This window comes from Leucopleurus acutus (assembly GCF_964270905.1).
Source record: "Leucopleurus acutus genome assembly, chromosome: 3".
NCBI lineage: Eukaryota > Metazoa > Chordata > Mammalia > Artiodactyla > Delphinidae > Leucopleurus > Leucopleurus acutus.
In genome coordinates, this window is record NC_139145.1 from 97,958,663 (window position 1) to 97,977,594 (window position 18,932).

At 38.6% G+C, this 18,932-nt stretch overlaps 1 protein-coding gene across 1 annotated transcript in view; it reads right to left on the minus strand.

Annotated features, from left to right (window-relative positions):
* LNPEP (leucyl and cystinyl aminopeptidase) overlaps positions 1-18,932 on the minus strand; it is a 100,697-nt gene that overhangs the window by 48,160 nt on the left and 33,605 nt on the right. Inside the window, exons 2-4 of the mRNA XM_082837355.1 lie at positions 10,380-11,220; positions 5,760-5,898; positions 4,304-4,435 (exon numbers count right to left, since the gene is read on the minus strand). Coding sequence (XP_082693481.1) covers positions 4,304-4,435; positions 5,760-5,898; positions 10,380-11,220 — 1,112 coding nt within the window. The remainder of the gene's footprint in view (positions 1-4,303; positions 4,436-5,759; positions 5,899-10,379; positions 11,221-18,932) is intronic.

Here is an 18,932-nt window from a genome sequence, read left to right on the forward strand (position 1 = left end):
AAGAGCCAGATAATCCTTACCTCACCCCTTCTCTCTAAGAGTTAATGGAGTAGACATGATAATCTTTTCTAACAGAAGGAGTATGCCCCTCTTAATTAGCAAATAATAAGATCCAAATACAACGTGATTAAAATAAAGTTCTTTGGTCTGGAAAGGAAGCCCAAATCCAAGTGAATGTGTTCAAAGGGTAGAAAACATACCCTGGTGGGGATCAAAAATATGAAAAAAAAATTCCATCATATTTCTATCATGAAAAATAATCATTTTTAGCTTTAAAAGACCCTTTTCTCCTATGTTGTTAGTATGTGAAGATATTAGCTTTTTAAGGTCTTTACAGTGAAATTAAGGCATAAAAGCCAATCAAACAATCATTTACAGAAGATTCAAACAACGAAGAAAAGCAGAGGAGCCTAATGAGAACAAAGGGTCAACCTTGACAAATTACAGACATAGCAGACATTTAAACAATCTTCTCTCTTTAAGATGAAGAAAATTCAATCAGGACTTGCTTTTTCAAAAGGTGCATTCAAATGACTTTTACAACTTGGAATTTTTCTTCTAACTAAATTTTTATGCTATCTTTTAAGTTTGCACAATATTCTAGATTTGCTGCTGTCCAATAAAATTTTCTGCATTGATGGAAATATTCAATATCTTTGATATCCAATAAGGTAGCCACTAGCCACAAGAATGCTAGAAATGTGGCTACTGAGACTAAGGAAGTGAATTTTAAATTTAATTAATTTTTGCAGCTTTAATGATATAATTAACATATATTATGTAAATTTAAGGTATACAACATGTTCATTAGATACACTTATATATTGTGAAATGCTTACGACAGTAGCACGAGTTAACACTTCCATCACTTCATATAACTACCATTTCTTTTGCATGGTGAGAACATTTAAGCAACTTTCTTTGCAACTTTCAAATATATAATACAGTGTTAACTATAATCACCATGCTGTACATTAGCTCCCCAGAACTTATTTATAACTGGAAGTTTGGACCCTTTGGCCAACATCTCCCCATCTCCCCCACCCCTCAGGCCCTGGCAACCACGAGTCCACTGTTTCCATGAGTTCAGTTTTAGATTCCACACATAAGTGAGGTCATATAGTCTTTGTCTGTCTGACTTATTTCACTTAGCATAATGCCCTCAAGGTCCATATATGTTGTCCCAAATGGCAAGATTTCCTTCTTTCTTTCTCATGGCTGAATAACACTCCATTGTGTGTGTGTGTGTGTGTGTGTGTGTGTGTGTGTGTGTATACACACACATACACAGACGACATCTTCTTTATCCATTCATCCGCACTTAAGTTATTATTATGAATAATAATATTATTATTGTTAGTAATGCTGCAACAAACATGGAAGTGCAAACCTCTTTCAGATCCTGATTTGATATATATCCTGTGGATATATACCCAGAAGTGGGATTGCTGGATCATATGATGGTACTATTTTTAATTTTTTGAGGAACCCTCATATTGTTTTCCACAGTGGCTACACCAATTTACATTCCCACTAATAGCGCACAAAGGTTCCCTTTTCTCCACATTCTCACCAACACTTGTTACTTATGTCTTTTTGATGGCAGTCATTCTAACAGGTGTGAGGTGGTATCTCACTGAGGTTTTGATTTGCATTTTCCTTCTGATTAGTGATATTGAGCACCTTTTGATGTATCTGTTGGTCATCTGCACGTCTTCTTTGGAAAAATGTCTATTCAGTTCCTCTGCCCTTTTTTAACCAGATTGTTTGGTTTTTTGCCACTGAGTTGTATGAGTTCCTTATATATTTTGAATATTAATCTCTTATCAGATATTTGATGTGTTCTTCCATTCCACAGGTTGCCTTTTAATTTTGTTGGCTGTTTCTTTTGCAGTGCAGAAATTTTTAGTTTGAGGTTCTCCTACTTGTTGATTTTGGCTTTTGTTGCATGTGCTTTGGTGTCATGTACAAAAAATTGTTGCCAAGACCCATGTCAAAGAGCTTTTTCTCTATGTTTTCTTCTAGGAGTTTTATAGTTTCAAATCCTACATTTAAGTCTTTAATCCATTTCCAGTTAATTTTTGTGAGTGGTGAAAGATAAGGGTCCAATTTCATTCTTCTGCATGTGATGATCCAGTTTTCCCAGCACCATTTATTGAAGAGACTACCCTTTCCCCACTGAGTATTCTTGGCTCCCTTGTCATATATTAGTTGACCATTTTTGCAGAGTTTATTTTTGGGGTCTTGATTCTTTTCTATTGGTCTGTGTCTACTTTTATGCCAGTACCACACTCTTTGATTACTATGCATATGATTTTGATTACTTTATCTCTGTAGTATAGTTTGAAATCAAGGAAGTGTGATACCTCCAACTTTGTTCTCTTTTCTCAAGATTGCTCTAGCTATTCGAGGTCTCTGCGGTTCGATACAAATTTTAGGATTTTTTTTTTTCTATTTCTGTGAAAAATGCCATTAGAATTCTGTTGCATTGAATCTATAGATTTTTTTTTTTTTTTAACGCTTGGTAGAATTCACCAGAGAAACTGATCTGATCCTGGGCTTTTCTTTGTTGGGATGTTTTTGATTATTAATTCAATCTTTCTTCATATTACTGATCTGTTCAGATTTTTTAATGTCTTCATGATTTAGTCTTGGTAGATTGTATGTTCCTAGGAGTTTATACATTTCTTCTAGGTTATCCAATTTCTTGGCCTATAGTTATTCACAGTAGGCTCTTATGATCCTTTGTACTTCTGTGGTATCAGCTATAATGTCTCCTTTCATTTCTGATTTTGAGTCTTCTTTTTTCACTAGTTAGTCTAGCTAAAGGTTTGTCAATTTCATTTACCTTTCTAAAAATCCAGCTCTTCGTTTTGTTGATCTTTTCTACTCTCTTTCTGGTATCTATTTCATTTATCTGCTCTGATCTTTGCTTATTTCCTTCCTTCTGCTAACTTCGGACTCAGTTTGTTATTCTTCTTCTAGTTCCTTGAGGTGTAAAGTTAGGTTGTTTATTTGAGATCTTTCTTTTTTCTTAATGTAGGCATTTATCACTCTAAAGTTCCCTCCTAGAACTGCTTTTGATACATCCCATAGAATGCATATACCACATTATACTATTAGAACATTCTGAATTTTACTATATAAATACCTTTTCCAGTGTGTTGTACATTTTCATGTTTTCATGTTACTAGCTAGTGTCCTTTCAATTCAGCTGAAGCACTCCTTTCAGCAATTCTTGTAAGGCAGGTCTAGGGGTAAGGGGCTCTCTCAGCTTTTTTTCTTGTATGGAGAAGTCTTTCTCACTCCTTCATTTCTGAGGATAACTTTGCTGGATAAAGTATTTTTGGTTGGCAGTTTTTTCCTTTCAGCACTCTGAATATATCATTTGCTTCTCTCTTGTGTTCTAAGGCTTCTTCTCAGAAATCCACTGATAGATTTATGGTAGTTCCCTCATAAGTTATAAGCTTCTTTTCCTTTGCTGCTTTTAAGATTCTCTTTGACTTCTGACCATTTTATTATAACGTGTCTTGGAGAAGACCTCTTTAAGCTGAGTGTGTTTGGTAACCTATGAGCTTCATGAACTTGGATATCCAAATTTCTCCCCAGATTTGCTAAGTTCTCAGCAATTATTTTTTTAAGTAAGCTTTCTGCCCCCCGTTCCCTATGTTCTCCTTCTGAAACTCCAATAATTCACAAATTGTTTCTTCTGGTGGTGTCCCACAAATCATGTAGGCTTTCGTCACTTCTTTTTCATCCTTTTTTCCTTTGTTCTTCCCTGACCAGATAATATAAAATTTCCTGTCTTCTAACTCGCAAATTCTTTTTCTTGCTTGATCCATTCTGCTGCTGATGGTCTGTATTGCATTTTTCATTTCATTCACTGTATTTTTCAGACCCAGAATTTCTGTTTGGTTCTTTTTTATTTTTATGATTTCTATGTCTCTGTTAAACATCTCATTTTGTTCATGTACTGTTTCTTGATTTAATTAAATTGTCTTTCTGTGTTTTCATATTATACAGCACAGTTCTAGAGGCTTTCTTATACATATATTGTCTTACTGAAATTCTCTGATAAAAGTAAAATTTAAAGGAACTTAAAAATTATTGATTTTTTTGGTATTCAAATAATAACAGTAAATAACAACTAAGTAAAAAGTAACACTGCTGGTATAAAATGTCAGACTTGTGAACCAAAAGATTGTTTTCCTTCATAAAGCAGTTACCAGATATCATGAAAGGATTCCTCTCAACCTCCTGTGAATACAGGTTTTCAAGACAATTACCACAACAACATACATACCAGGGTTCCATTTATGTCCTGACTCAGATTCTTCAACTCCCCCACAACGAAAGCAACCAGGTAAGTGCTCATCTTCACACTCTCAGAAAACTCATCCTGAACAAGTCCATCTTCCATAATGACTGATGACTTCTACAAGCAATGGGGAAAATGACAGTTCTGTAACTATGAGAATAAATGACAGTGACATATAAACTGGGAAACTGAAGACTCAAATAGGAAATAAGTAGTGAAGATGCTGGCATATTTTAATCTCTCAGCACAAGTTTCCAAACAACACGGCCCTCAGTCTCAGTCTGTTCTACCATCCTTCATCATGAGGACATACTGAGTACAGTAAAAATCCTTAAGAAGTTCCTAGTCTCAAACAATGGCTTTAAATAAATGTAAGTTAGAAACAGTAAGTAGCAGTGGCTCTGTTTCTCCCCTTTAAAACACCATCAAACCCAAAAATCCTTCCTTATGACCTAGGAGTACTCCATTCTACTGCTACAAATACATTCACACAAGAATGAGCTACAGCTGGTTAATCCCGCCAAATGATCTGAAATGGCTTCGTAAAGGACTGTGTTGATGACCACAAGAAGGCTTAGTGGGATTAAAGGTGATAAGTCACTAGAAAAGTCTGTAGTACACACAAGATGAGGGAAGGCGGGTAACCTTCCAGGATTTTCCAACCATGAATTTAAAATATATTTTGGGTTACTAGGGAAGTAAGCATTTGACCTCTCTTAGAGAAAGATTAAGGTGAAGAGTACAGCTAAGAGTAGAGCTGCTGAAGTGACGTCCTTCTTGAAGGACAGACCATGTCCTCTCCTTGACTCAAGGGCTGACGCATAGTCTGTGAGATGTGGCTGCTCCTCCTCGCCAGTCACATGGCTTCTGAGAGGTTCCTATCAGCTGCACACAGCTCTCAGGTGTAACAAATGGACCCCCCCCCAAGTTCTGTTCAGCATAAAAACAGTTCTGCCTGATTTCACCCCCACTACTTCCATGCAGAGCCCACAGCCAAGAAAGATGTCCATGTTCTTGTTGTTCAACCTCCATGTTACCTTCTTGATTTCTCAGTAACCAGTAAAACACCAAGGTCAATCATGATTCAACACTACCAAATATCACTGTTTAGAATAGCAAATTCACCACATCTTTGAAAATATCACTGTGCTCTTTAGTAGCAGTTCACAGTATTAATATTTGCAGAACTTTAGTACAATAGCACAGACTTCACATTTCCTGCCCATACCTTCCACATCCATTCTTTCTCTTTCCTCAAGTGCTTCTCAGGCTGACTTTCCAATTGATTCCAATACATATTTTACTTTTATTTAAGCATTTTAAGAAAGAATAAGAATGTATATGATTTTAATCATTCTCAACAGTATGGCAAAGAAGAATTCAAGTATTCAAAACAAAGAGACCCACTCAAAGATTTTACATTCAAGGAATAGAACAGTACCTTAGGCATATTTGATAAAGCAGTGTATTGCTCATCTCTTACGATCCTGATGATAAATGTGGCTTTAAATGCTGGTTCATCAAAACAAGGAAAAGCAGATCTTGCTGCCAAGGGTTCAAACTGAGTTGCTGCAAAGTACCTAAAACAAATGCAAATCCATCCAATAGTTACTGAGTACCTACTATTCAAGGCACCTTGCCAAGTTCTAGGGATACTAAGATAAATATCATACAAGCCCAGACATTAAAGGATTCTCAATCAACTGGGAGAGGCAGAGGTGATACAGTAGAAAGTTATCAGGCTGCGAATCACATCCTAATAGTGCGAACAAAGCAGTGGAAACAAAGGGTAGGAAAAAAAATCTGCCTAGCGGTAGAGACACTGTAAGGAAACTGGTGACAAAATATGAAGAGGGCCTTTAAAAATGAGGAATATTTGAAAAGGTAGAGAAAGGAAGACAGTGCAGCCTAGAAAGAGTAGGAAGCACAAGAAGGACTGAGCAGTGCATATTCAGGGACTGGGGGTGGGTGTCCAACGTGGCTGGAGATGAAGCCACAAAGATAGGCTACAGCTGGCCACTGAGGTCTTAAAAAGGTTTCTGATGAAAGATCACTATAAAAGATTGTCATCCATTGCCATTATTCTCTTTACAGACGATGGCTTCATAACACTAAACCTCAAACTCACAACCTGCACTTTCATGAGGACTGAAAAAACTAGGTGTCCTATAGTATGCTGGTGTTCTTTACTCTCTTCAAAAACGAATCAAAAATTTTCCTCCTCTCCTACAGCAACAACACTTGAGAATTTAACTATAAGTCCTCAATTAAAGGTAGGGAGAAAAGCATAAGAAGAGGAGAAATGCAGATTTTTAGTTAAGCAGAGGAATGAAATAGATCTGCATTTGGGAAATCATACAAACATGGTCATAAGGAATCAGGACAAGTGTGGCCCTGGTGTGCACATATCAGCTACCAGTCAATATGGTACATAGATAACCACCACTGTGGACATGATTGCCTCGCTTGCTTAGGACTTAGTCCACCTGGGGGGGGGGGGTAGGGAGGGTGGGAGGGAGACGCAAGAGGAAGGGGATATGGGGATGTATGTATACGTATAGCTGATTCATTTTGTTATACAGCAGCAACTAACACAACAATGTAAAGCATTTATACTCCAATAAAGATGTTAAAAAAAAAAAAGGCAAGTAGAAAAGAGTGTAAGATTTAGAGTCAGAAGACCCAAACTCTGCAACTTACCAGCCATATGACTTCAGCAAATCAGTGATCTACATCTCATTTCCTTATTTGTTAAACTAGGGTCAAGGTAGGATTCCCTACCAAACATTTAGGGTTTTTGCTAGAATCGAATAAGACTATTCATAGTAACAACCACTTGTATGCCATAAATTCCTACACAGATGTCTATTATAAATGCTGGATAGTCATAACTCTTCCTTCACGCTTAGAATTACTGTGCTTCTGTCCTAGTAAGGATTTGCCCAAATAACTGTTTGTTAGGGTAAACTGCAAGAAGGACAGCAATCAACATACGTGAAACAATTTAAAAATATGTTTCGAACATTCCATTTCTTCACCCACCTCCCAAATTCTTACCCAGTTAACTGAAGATTTTGGAGGAGGGCCACAGGGGACCAAGGTATAAAGTTTGATGACATCCTTACTATTCATATGAGAGTCTACTTGGACCATCATTTTGGATAAAAACTGGATTATAATGTTCTAAGACAAATAAGATCTTAAATTATTATTAAAAGAGATGCAATAAGAACTATCTTACATAGAAGCCCCTTTGAAAAGGCTGCTGCTTGATGACACTTATAAGCTATTCTATCTAAGCTGAATACCTCAAAGCTTGTTCTTTCATTAGTGACTGCATTTGCCTTCAGAAATACTAGTTGCAGTTTGAGCACCACCTCCAGGAGCACTGAAGACAGTTATGAATTAGCTGAGGGTAAGAGAATTCTAAGCACTGGTGATGACAATGGGTAAAGAGGTGAAAACTAAGGAAGCTGGTGCATCACAGTGGTTAAGAATGTGGTCTTTGTAGTTAAAATGACTTTGGGTTTGAGTTCCCCTCTGCTACTTGCTAGCCATAAGATGCTGAATGAATTACTTCATGTGGCTCTGCTTCCTCATCTGTAAAGTGAATAAAATATAATTTCCACCTCTTAGTGAGTTTGACAAGATAAAAGACTAAACATATAAAATGCTTGCAACAGTTTCTAGCACTTCAGTTCTCAAGTAAATATGGGCTGCCATTATTACTGGAACTCAGGAAAGTACACATGAAGTTCATTAAGGCAGGTGAGGGCTGTGAGAGAAAAAAAAAAAAAAAGGCCCAGATCTTGAAAGAAATTGAACTAAATCTTGTTAAAAATGAGGAACTGCTGAAGGATCATAAACCAAAGACCAACATGGTCAGATCTGTACTTCTAGAAGTAGTCTGGCAGCAGTGTGGAAGATGGGGGAAAGAGAAGGGGGAAAGCTGTAGTAAGATTAGAGGTCAGGGGTTCAGTTAAGAAGATGACTCAAGAGTTCGAGAAAAAGACACTGAGAGATTGAAGAACAAAGAAATAAAACACATCTCCAGCCTAAATTCCTTTGCTAGTTTTTTAGTATGTTTGTTATCTAGAACCTTAAATCTATGGTCAACAACTTCTAGATTTAACTGCAAGGTTACTGACCATCTCCACTTCTTAGATGACACAGGTAAAGTTCCTTTACCACAAGCAGTGTCAGTACGTTTGACATTTACACTTACTTTGATTTTCCAATCAATAGGAAATATATCCCTTAATTACTTTATCTACTTGTTTTGAATTACAGTTTTCAGGCCTCTTGAAAGGTATAAATACTTAATTACTTTATCTACTTGTTTTGAATTAGTTTTCAGACCTCTTGAAAGGTAAAAATAATCTTCTAAACTTCTATCTTGCATCAAGATATACAATCATGTGGGGTATCCATTTTATGGAACCAGGTAGGCTAATGGATGTATATATTTTTTATAATAGCAGAGTTTCACAAATTTTAAAGTACTATTTAAAAAAAAATACTCTATTTTGTAATTTTAAGAATGTCTTCCCATAGTATGAGTGTGTTTCGTGTTTGGTAATTGCAATCATTGTTGCTTTTGTTGTGGTCATCCATTTACAATGTTTGGTGTCAGTTTATTTATCTCCCGTAAAAATAAAATACAGTGTGTATGTGTGAGAAAAAAAAAAAAAAGAATGTCTTCCATTTTTCTAGCATTTTCCACAACTCAATCCAGCCCACAGCAAAAGGGTCAACAAGTGACCCTGTCCAAAACCACCTCACTCTGCCACACAACATTGACTCTTCCCATTATATACAGGCAGGCCCAAGAGGATCCGAGGGCAATAATCTGATTGGAAGAGATGACTAGGGTATTTGTCGTAAAGGTCTGATTGCATACTAAGAACACTGTTTTTATGTATATCCTATAATTCCTAGAGATGATGGAGATTATAGAAGGAGAAGTAAAGCCTAGAAGCCCCAAGCTACCCCTGCAATTATAAATTTGCTTTTCATGTCAGATCTCATGGCAAGAGCCAGCATGCCATTTATTTTAAAAGTATTACGTTAAGGGGAAAGAGAAAAATTACTTATCTGAATAGGACTATAGATCTTGCTTTGTCTCTTTCTCTAGTTAAGAAGGATCAAAAAACTTAAGACAGATTTAAAATATTCATTTCTATTTTTCTCAGTATACCAACATACATTAGCCAAATGGACCTCAATGGTAATTCACACACCGGTCTGCAAAGGAACATGAGAGAATGCTCCAATGCACTAAGCAGATCTGACAAGGACTTTGCACACGTAAGAGAAGTGACATTACTGCTACTTAAGAATAGTCTGTATGCAACTGTGCACTGCATCTTTCCAGAAATTCAAACTACATCTATGAATACTAAGATTAAAGAACAAAATATATGGTTTAAATGGGGAGCTGAATAATTTTATGTTTTAAGTCTCTTTTTTAAAATGAATCTCTCCAAGATTTCTTTTTTGTTACTTTTCCATCAGAAATCCAAAATAGAATGGCATTAAAAAAACAAAAACCAGCAAAGATTAAGGATACTAAAAATTACATATATAAGTATACAACACTTCTTCATGCTTTCTTTCTCCATCTCAGTAAGCACCTCCTAAAAGTTCCACACAATAGGAAACTAAGACTGAAAGAATAACCTGTGTTCTTCTATATCTGGTTCACATGGAGACCTTGAAGGTGATAGAAAACTACATTCATCTTATAAGATACGAAAAGCTCAAGATAACTTAAGTGTTTGTGACAGAGAATGTAACTGATATAATCCTTGTCCATTTCCTTCCGTCAGCATGCCCCCAGCCCCACCGTGACATATCATATATATGATACATACTCAAGACTTTGACTAAGAGAGAAAGAGTATACTCTTCCAAATCACCATTCTACTATTTTTCCCCTAACCTCTTAAATTAAAAAAAAAAAAAAAAATTGCAGTTAATGTCTCTAGTGTGGGCAACGGGATCCATATTGCAGAAGTCATCAGAAAGCAAAGCAGCAGAATCATTTAAGAGGGCTACATACTTTTTCTCATTACTTTCATCTGTGTAGGAGATGCCATAAAACCCATAGTAAGAACTAGATATATTTGCCGAATACTCTATCTTCAAGGTATAATTGTGCCCTTCAAGAAGGGCCTCGGGGGCAACAATGGCGATTTGTTCATGAAATGGATATTCCAGGACATCGACTTGTTTTTCTTGGCTTGAAACTGCTGACATAAAGGTCACTCTTGAAATATTATGGCCTGTGCTGTGAAGAACTATGTTCCATGTGGCCTGAAGAGCCTGAAGTGAAATCGTCACAGAGCCCCTGAATGTCATCGAGGTTAGGTTTGGGTGTAGGTTAAGTTCATAGCGTACTGGCATAATGGCAGTGGGAAGCCTGATTTGTGCCCATGGAAACAACTTCCCATTAGTTGCAATTGGCTGAATTAATCCCATTGATTGGTTTTTTTTGTGGCAGCCTTCTTTAGTAAAGGTACATCTGGGCAGGAGATAAATCACCATGATTACAGAAACAGCAACCACAATGACAAAAGCACAGACCACCATGGTCCTCGCAGACGGTACTGAACAAGTCCCATCTGAGCTCTGCCTGTAGCCGGCTGCACTGTTTCGAAGGCCCGAGCTCCTGTTCATGAAGGACATGCCCAGCAGCTTTGCAGACGACTCATAATCCTCTTCGTCCTCATCCATCTCATGCTCACCAAGACCCCGCACCAGCAGTCGTGAACCCCGGGGCTCATATTCCACCTCATCAGGCTCTAGAGGATGTAAACAAGGTTCTTTGGCTAAATCCACCACATCTGGTTCTTCCTCAAACATGCTGTTTTCAATCATATTCCTGGGGAGCTGAAGCCGATCTAAAAAAACCAAAACACAAGGACCAGGCACAGAGTTAGAAAAAAAAAAAGCTCATAATACCACGTTTAATCTAAGGATTTTTTTTTAATCACTAAGACTTATTTCCATCTCAGAGGTGCTGAATTAAATGTTTATAATATTCTTCTGTCATCCATTAAAAACTCAAGCATAGATAAGAGCATATCACAGTCTTAAAATAAGAAAGCTAAACAAACAGGCTAGTAAAAAGGCAGCTGAGATTAAATACTGATTTCCTTAATACACTCCTGCCCAACAACCTGGGCCCTTGTCCTGAGCTTTAGAGGGCCCTGCTTTTGCCTGCCTCTAGCTGTGCACGTCCCCAACAGGGTGAGGAGTCAGTAAGATCAAAGAATGCCCATCCATAGTCCATGGCCCTCTTCTGCAGTCTAGGTACCAGAATCCCCAGAATTCCTGCCTAAAAGGCTCAAACCTGCTTCTACGGCCTTTGTGGGTCTCCTCTCTGAGTCCCATTCTCCCTAGGGAGGACCACAGCTGGAATGCCCATTCATAGCTTGAATGATGGGTAAGCAACAGGCTGGATTACTTATTTCCCCTTGGAAGAGGGATGTTTCTGTTCCACAGCAAACTGCAAGCGTCAAATTATATAGGAAATTTCCATAATCAAGAAATAATTTTTAGGACTTCCCTGGTGGCACAGTGGTTAAGAATCCACCTGCCAATGTAGGGGACATGGGTTCGAGCCCTGGTTTGGGAAGATCCCACATGCCGCGGAGCGACCAAGCCCGTGCGCCACAACTACTGAGCCTGTGCTCTAGAGCCCGCGAGCCACAACTTCTGAGCCCGTGTGCCACAACTACTGCAGCCCGCGCGCCTAGAGCCTGTGCTCCACAACAGGACAAGCCACTGCAATGAGAAGCCCAGGCACCGCAACAAAGAGTAGCCCCCACTTGCCGCAACAAAAGAAAGCCTACACACAGCAACAAAAGACCCAATGTAGCCAAAAATAAATAAATAAATTTATATAAAAAAAAAGAAATAATTTTTAAAAAGACAAAAGAACTATAAAAATCAGATAAAACTACAATCCAACCTGTCTTTTCATGCTTCCAGAGCATTTAGAAGTACAAGAGATTCCCCTCTGTAACAACCACATAATACACCATAAGTGTAAGTGGATCCTGGGGTGGGGTAGTGGTGGGAACTTTTAAAACCACACAAAAAAGCTGCACTCTCCAACTTGCCAAGAATCACTAAGAAAAAAAAAAAAGACTCAAAAAGTAGAGGAGTAAATAATAGCATACAGATCAATAATTCCTAGGGCTAGATTGAAAGTTTGACAAGTGAAACCCTCATGAACCTTTCCCTACAAGGTATTTTACACAGATCATTTCTAATCCTCACAATAATTCTATAAAATGGCAAGTATTATACTATTTCAGACACAAGAAAACAAACAAGCCAAAAACAGAAATAGGAGTTAATTTACCTTCACAAAGTCACAGTTATTTAGTCACAAAACTGATACTAGAACTCAGGTCTAAAACTCTGAACCCAAATTTTAGATTCTTTCCATTATTATATTGCAACTCCCTACTCAACTAGCTCAAAGGATGAGAGCTTGTACCTATTTATTTCTTTTGTATTTGGCAATGAAGCTGCTTAGAGTATTATTTCACCATCAGCAAGGCAAAACTTACATAAAATTCCTTAATATCTAGCTTGACATAAATGCCATGTGTTTAGTGCTACTCAATAAGTACTAACTAAAGAGTGGCAACTAATAATACATGAAACCAAGTACCAATAAACATCAGGATAAAATTTAGTGTCTTACTACTACAAGTGTGGTCTGCGAACCTAAGCATCTACATCACACAGCAACTATTTAGAAGAGCAGACTCTCAAGTCCCTTCCCTTAATCTGAATTTTAACAAATCCTCAGGAGATTTAAGTGCACATAAGTTTGAGAAGCACTGGTCTAAGCCTTCTCCATGGTCAGATCCCGGGCAGCATTGGACTTTGCATCCTTGCGTGTGCTCTGGCCATCCCAACTGCTCGCTCATCTGAGACAAGACAGGCTGCTCTTCTATGCCATGCTCCACTTCTGTTTTCCTGTCTGTTCCCTTTGCCTGCAATGTCATCATTTCTCCCACCCCAGTCCACCTAGTGAACACTTGTTATCCCATAACTCATCTTAACTTGCTACAGTGTAAATTTAAAAAGTTATTTTCTTTTTGTTTCTTCCTTTCTCTTCATTGCCTTTCAAAAATACATTTTCTTTTCACTTCATCTCACTCCTTTTAGCTTTGGGGAGCATACAGACTCCAATGAGGTTGCCTTTTCCTACCTCCTCTCCATCCCCAAATTTATAAAAGCTATGCTGCTTTAAAAGTTTTCTTTGAATAAAACTTTTTTTTTTTTTGCGGTACGCGGGCCTCTCACTGTTGCGGCCTCTCCCGTTGCGGAGCACAGGCTCCGGACGCGCAGGCTCAGCGGCCATGGCTCACGGGCCCAGACGCTCCGCGGCACGTGGGATCCTCCCGGACCGGGGCACGAACCCGTGTCCCCTGCATCGGCAGGCGGACTCTCACCCACTGCGCCACCAGGGAAGCCCTGAATAAAACTTTTAATCACTTTCCAGGTGTGTGGGTTCAGCAATCTGCCGTCTACCCATCTCCTGTGACTTGTCTAGAAATGTAAGAAGGGTGACTTGGCTTTTCTGTCTTTGATTTCTCAGCCATGCCCTGTTTAAAGCCAAGGGGTATTCTGCAGTCTGACCATTTTAGCATCTCCTGTCTGCACTTCATTAACTTCCAAATCTTTTGACCAGGGCTTAGTCAGATGCCTGGCAACACCCAGATAACTTACTTTAATTATTTATCACCCAATCAGGTTAATACCTATGTAGAATTTGAATCTTTCGTAAATGGAACACATCAACCCATCTGCTGTATTTTTACTGCATATTAGAAGCAAACTTTTGTATGTGTGTACAATCGTATCAAGTTAAATACATCAAACCAAGGGAAAACACCTTTATTACAGGTAGCCCGTGAAGACTGTACTTTAAGTCTATTCAAGAAATCTTGCTTTGGATTCCTAAGTGAGTACACTTTGATCTCAGCATTAAAATTTTAATGTAACACATGACTACCCCTTGTTCTAAAGGGATTTATTTGTATTGAAAGAAGGGATCCTAAAGAGACAGGAAATTTTCTAAAACCTCTTAATTCCACATATACAAGCTATCTATAAGCCCAAAACAAAGGACGTCCTAGTTGAAATATTTCGGTTTTAAATAACGTAGGCCCATGTGGTTATAATCTAAGGAAACTGAAGATATTTCTTTTCATCAGATAGCGTGAACGGGTGCTCCTCGGTGTTGCCTGTGGACCAGTGCCAACCCACAAACTGTTTGTTACCCGTCTGCTACAGGATACACACAGAAAATTGGTATTTAAAAACTCTTATAGCTAATTGACGGTAATGTTATGTCTATCGAATTTAGTAATTTTAAAAATGGAGCTTATATTTCACATGTGTTTTTTCATTTCAGTTTTCCAATGATTCATTTTTTTATATGCTACAAAATTTCTGCAACAAAAAAACAAGGAACCTTGATTCTTCAGCTCAGATAACATGAGAAGCAATGGGCTGGATTGTCACTATTACGGCAATCCAGGTGGATATAAAGTTAACAACTATTACAGTAGCAGTGGAAGTGAAAAGGAGGGAATGAGTACAAGTTATGTTAAAGAGTGAGAATACACAGGAACTGATGCTCTGTTGGGCTGGACAGGCCTGTAGGATGGAGACAGAGGGAAGTCTATTCAATTCCCTATGATATTCTGGCTTGGATAACTGGAAGGAGGAATGCCACTCACTGAGATGAGAATACAGGTTTCATATTCTCCCTCTTGGTTTTGTGTGTGTGTGTGTGTGTGTGTGTGTGGTGGTGGGGGACTGAGAATGGAGTTGTGAGATGGCATTTGGTATGGGACATGACATATTTATCTGCCAGAGAGCCAGATGGAGATGTTTGATGAATAGCATATTTTAGAGTTAAAAGCCTAACTTTAGACAGAGGTTCAAATCCTGGCTCTTCCACTGACTGCCTGATCTCAAACTGGTTAACAAACATCCCTTAGCTTCAATTTCCTCACCTATACATATGGAAAACAATACTATTTTGTAGGACTGTTATAAGGATTATGTTATGTGGGCCTGGACTCAAAAGAGGCATCTGGGTGGAAAATTCTGATTTCAGAATCAGCTGTGTATACGTGATAATTAAAATCATGCAGATAGATGAGACTACTGAAAGGGAAGTAAGTCAGAGAACATCACCATTTAAGAGGGGCAGCAAAGGAGAAGAAGAATGTACCAGAGGCAGGAAAATCAGGACAGTAGAAGGCAAAGGAAGAGTTTCGTGAAGAAGGAAGTGGTTGGTGTTAAATGTCTTAGAAAGGTCAAGTACAGGGGACTTCCCTGGTGGTCCAGTGGGGTTGAGACTCCACGCTTCCGGTGCAGGGGGCACGGGTTCGATCCCTGGTTGGGGAACTAAGGTCTTGCATGCCATGGGGTGTGGCCAAAAAAAAAAAAAAAAGAAAGAAAGGTCAAGTACAATGAAGCTGAGAGAGGCCACTAGATTTGGCAACCAGAGAATCAGTGACTTTTATGAGGCACTTTCAGTGGAGCAGTGAGAGCAGAAGCCTGACTTCGGTGGCCCAAAGAAAGAATGGGAAGTTAACAAGGCAAGGCAAGTGCTACAGAAAATTCTTCCACGGTACACAGCTGTGTACCATGAGAAAACATAGGGTCAAACTAAAAGAAAATACGGCATAGGGAAGTGTTAAATACTTTTGTTTTTGTGTCTAAGATGGAAATAACTTAAGGTGTATTTTTGTGAGGATGGAAAAGCAAAGAACAACAAAATGTGAAGGTGGAGCAGACAAGAGGAAATGCTGGAGGAATATTCCAGAGGGCTAGGAAGACATCAAGAACTCCAGTAGAGAGACTTAACTTCAATGGGAGCTTGGCACTCTCCTCCTGCAGGCCTGGAGGACAGAGGGTGGGGTTTAGGGAAGAAGTGTGGATACACAGGAGCACGCAAAGCTGAGGGTGTGAACAGCAGAGAGCCTCCATGTTCTCTGTGACAGAGGTGGCAAGGCCCTCTGCCCAGAGCCAAGGCAGTTGTGGAGAAGGCACAGGAGGCTTGAGGAGAAAAATAAAAAACAGATGCTATGGGCGAGGACCAGGCAGGGGTGACCCAGGGACAAAGCATGCCTGCAAGTTCAGTAAGCCCACCGGAATTTGTCATACCTCCAGTCTCTATAAATGTCTTTAGAGTGCTTACCAGCCCAGGACTAAAAGAAGAGAAAGCGTATTATATGTAGTAATTTACCATAATTAAAAATTTTTTAAAAATGAAAATTTAAAAAGAGAGAGAAAGCGGATGGTTAATCCAGGGTTCAACATGTAGGGAGGACGTGATGAGAAGCTAAAGGGAAAATACACAGAGGGTGGTGGCAAGAGAGTAAGTGCTTAAATGAGGGGTTCAGTTTAGAAAAGGGGGCAAAAAGTAAAGCTATGGCAAACAACATAGTGAACAACTCGAAGAAAAGGAGCAAACTTCCCACAGACATTAGTCCCTTTAAACTGCTATCACATTTTCTGAGAAAATGAAATGAAATGGGATACATTTTCAAATCAACAAACCAAAACAACTTTAAAGAATAAGCCTAATCTAAATAAGGCTTCTTGGGCAGACACAAGAATTGGTATATTCAATTAGGTATACTATAGCAACTTGCTATATTCAAACTAGGCCCTAACAATAAAGGATTACTCTTCTTCTGAGGCCCTTAAGACATATTTGAATACAACTAAAAGCTCTATGTGTGAGACAGCATTTATATCTTCTAGACCATTTCCAAATGGAAACTTCATTAAATTTCTAAAGGGATGGCTAATTATCAAATAAAGTAACTATTTCTCTAATGAGCAATCCTTTTCCATCAAAAAGAGGCTTTATTTTAAAGAAGTTTAAACTGAAAAAGAAAAGAAAAAGACTAGAATTTATAACAAAAAAGTGATTTTTCTATACAAGTCTTATCTGGCAAAACATTACCCAACCCCCAGACCACAATCAAAGTAAACCTCTTCCTATTAACCACAATGCCCACTTTAATAAGTTACAAGTTTAGATATATCATTTTCTCACCAGAATCTGAAGGGCAGTCATTAACACTGAATAAGTTTGGAAGAAGTTTTAAGTACTGTAGTTCCTTTCTCTGACACATCCTGTTTGCTTACACCTCAAAGTATAAGCAGTGTCATAAAATACAAACACAGAACGTTCTGCATACATTCTTACTTTTGCCACTAATAACAGTGCATTTTCACAAACCTCATTTAATTTTCCAGTTGACAGGCCCAAGGTCATAGCCCAGGATGCAGGATACAAGTAAAGTCCCTCTCTCTTCCATTCCCCTCACCCCCCTTGTCTCCCTTGTGAAGAGAGAAGAGAAATGAATGGACAATTGGGGGTGGGAGGTGGGAAGATCAGAGAGAAATGATTCAGTTCATGAGCACCATAAGCTCACTTTTACCTATTTGGCTCTAAGAGAGACTAAGATTTATTTTTCCCTTTCAAGTTACCCTAAAGTTCACTTCAATACATATAAAAATGCTGTGGGAGACTTCAACTTCCAATATGACAGAGTAATTGGTACCAGACATTCCCTTCTCTCATAAACAACTATTAAACTGGACAAAATGATGCAACTATTTTCAGGTACCCACCAACAGACAGAGCAAGAATGTGACCTCTGAGAGAAGGAAAGTGTGAGCCCACATTTGCTTCGTTCTCTGCCTTGGGACATATTCCTAACTGTAGTACAGTGAGCTGGAGTCCAAGCAGAGCAGGGCTGGGAGGCAGAGACAGGGCACTGCAGAGGAGGGAGCTGTACAGAGGGGGGACCACAGAAGTTTGTATAAGGGTTTCCTGAGAGTCCTTAACCAATGCAGGACACATAATTACATAAGGTTTACAAAAGAGTGGCTGTATTAAGGTTAATATGGAATAGAAATACGAGAGGTCAAGCAGCTTAAGGGAAACACTGGCAGTCTAACCCAGTCCGAACAAAGAGAACTCATTAACACTCTGAGCGTGAGACACTGGAAAGGCTTCACTTTAGGAGTAAAGACACACCCAGAGTAAGGCCTACTCTAGATCCACATTAACAAAGTCTGAAACCAAGCCCTAATAAAAATCCACAGTAGAAACAGAACATGGATGATGAGTCTTGCTAGGTTACAGGAGCCTGAGAAGAAACCTTGAGCTTTCCACAGATCCGCCATAGCAAAATATAAAGCCAAGCCTATACGAGATGATCAGCCAGGAACTAAACTGCCTACTGAAACAAAAATCAACACTCTACAGAGGAATTTCTTAAAAATACAGTATCTAAAGTAGGTAAAGGCTTTAAAACAGCTATTATAAACATGTCTCAAAAAGTAAAGGAAAATGTGTTTATAAACAATGACAGAGGAGAATATATGAACAGATGGGAATCTCAGCAGAAAAATCAAAACTAGGAAAAAGAACCAAATGGGAGAAAAAAATGGAACTTCTAGGACTGAAAGGTTCAATAACTAAGATGAACAAGTCATTGAAGAGACTTAATACTGGATTGGACATAGCAGAAGAAAGTCTATGAACTTGACA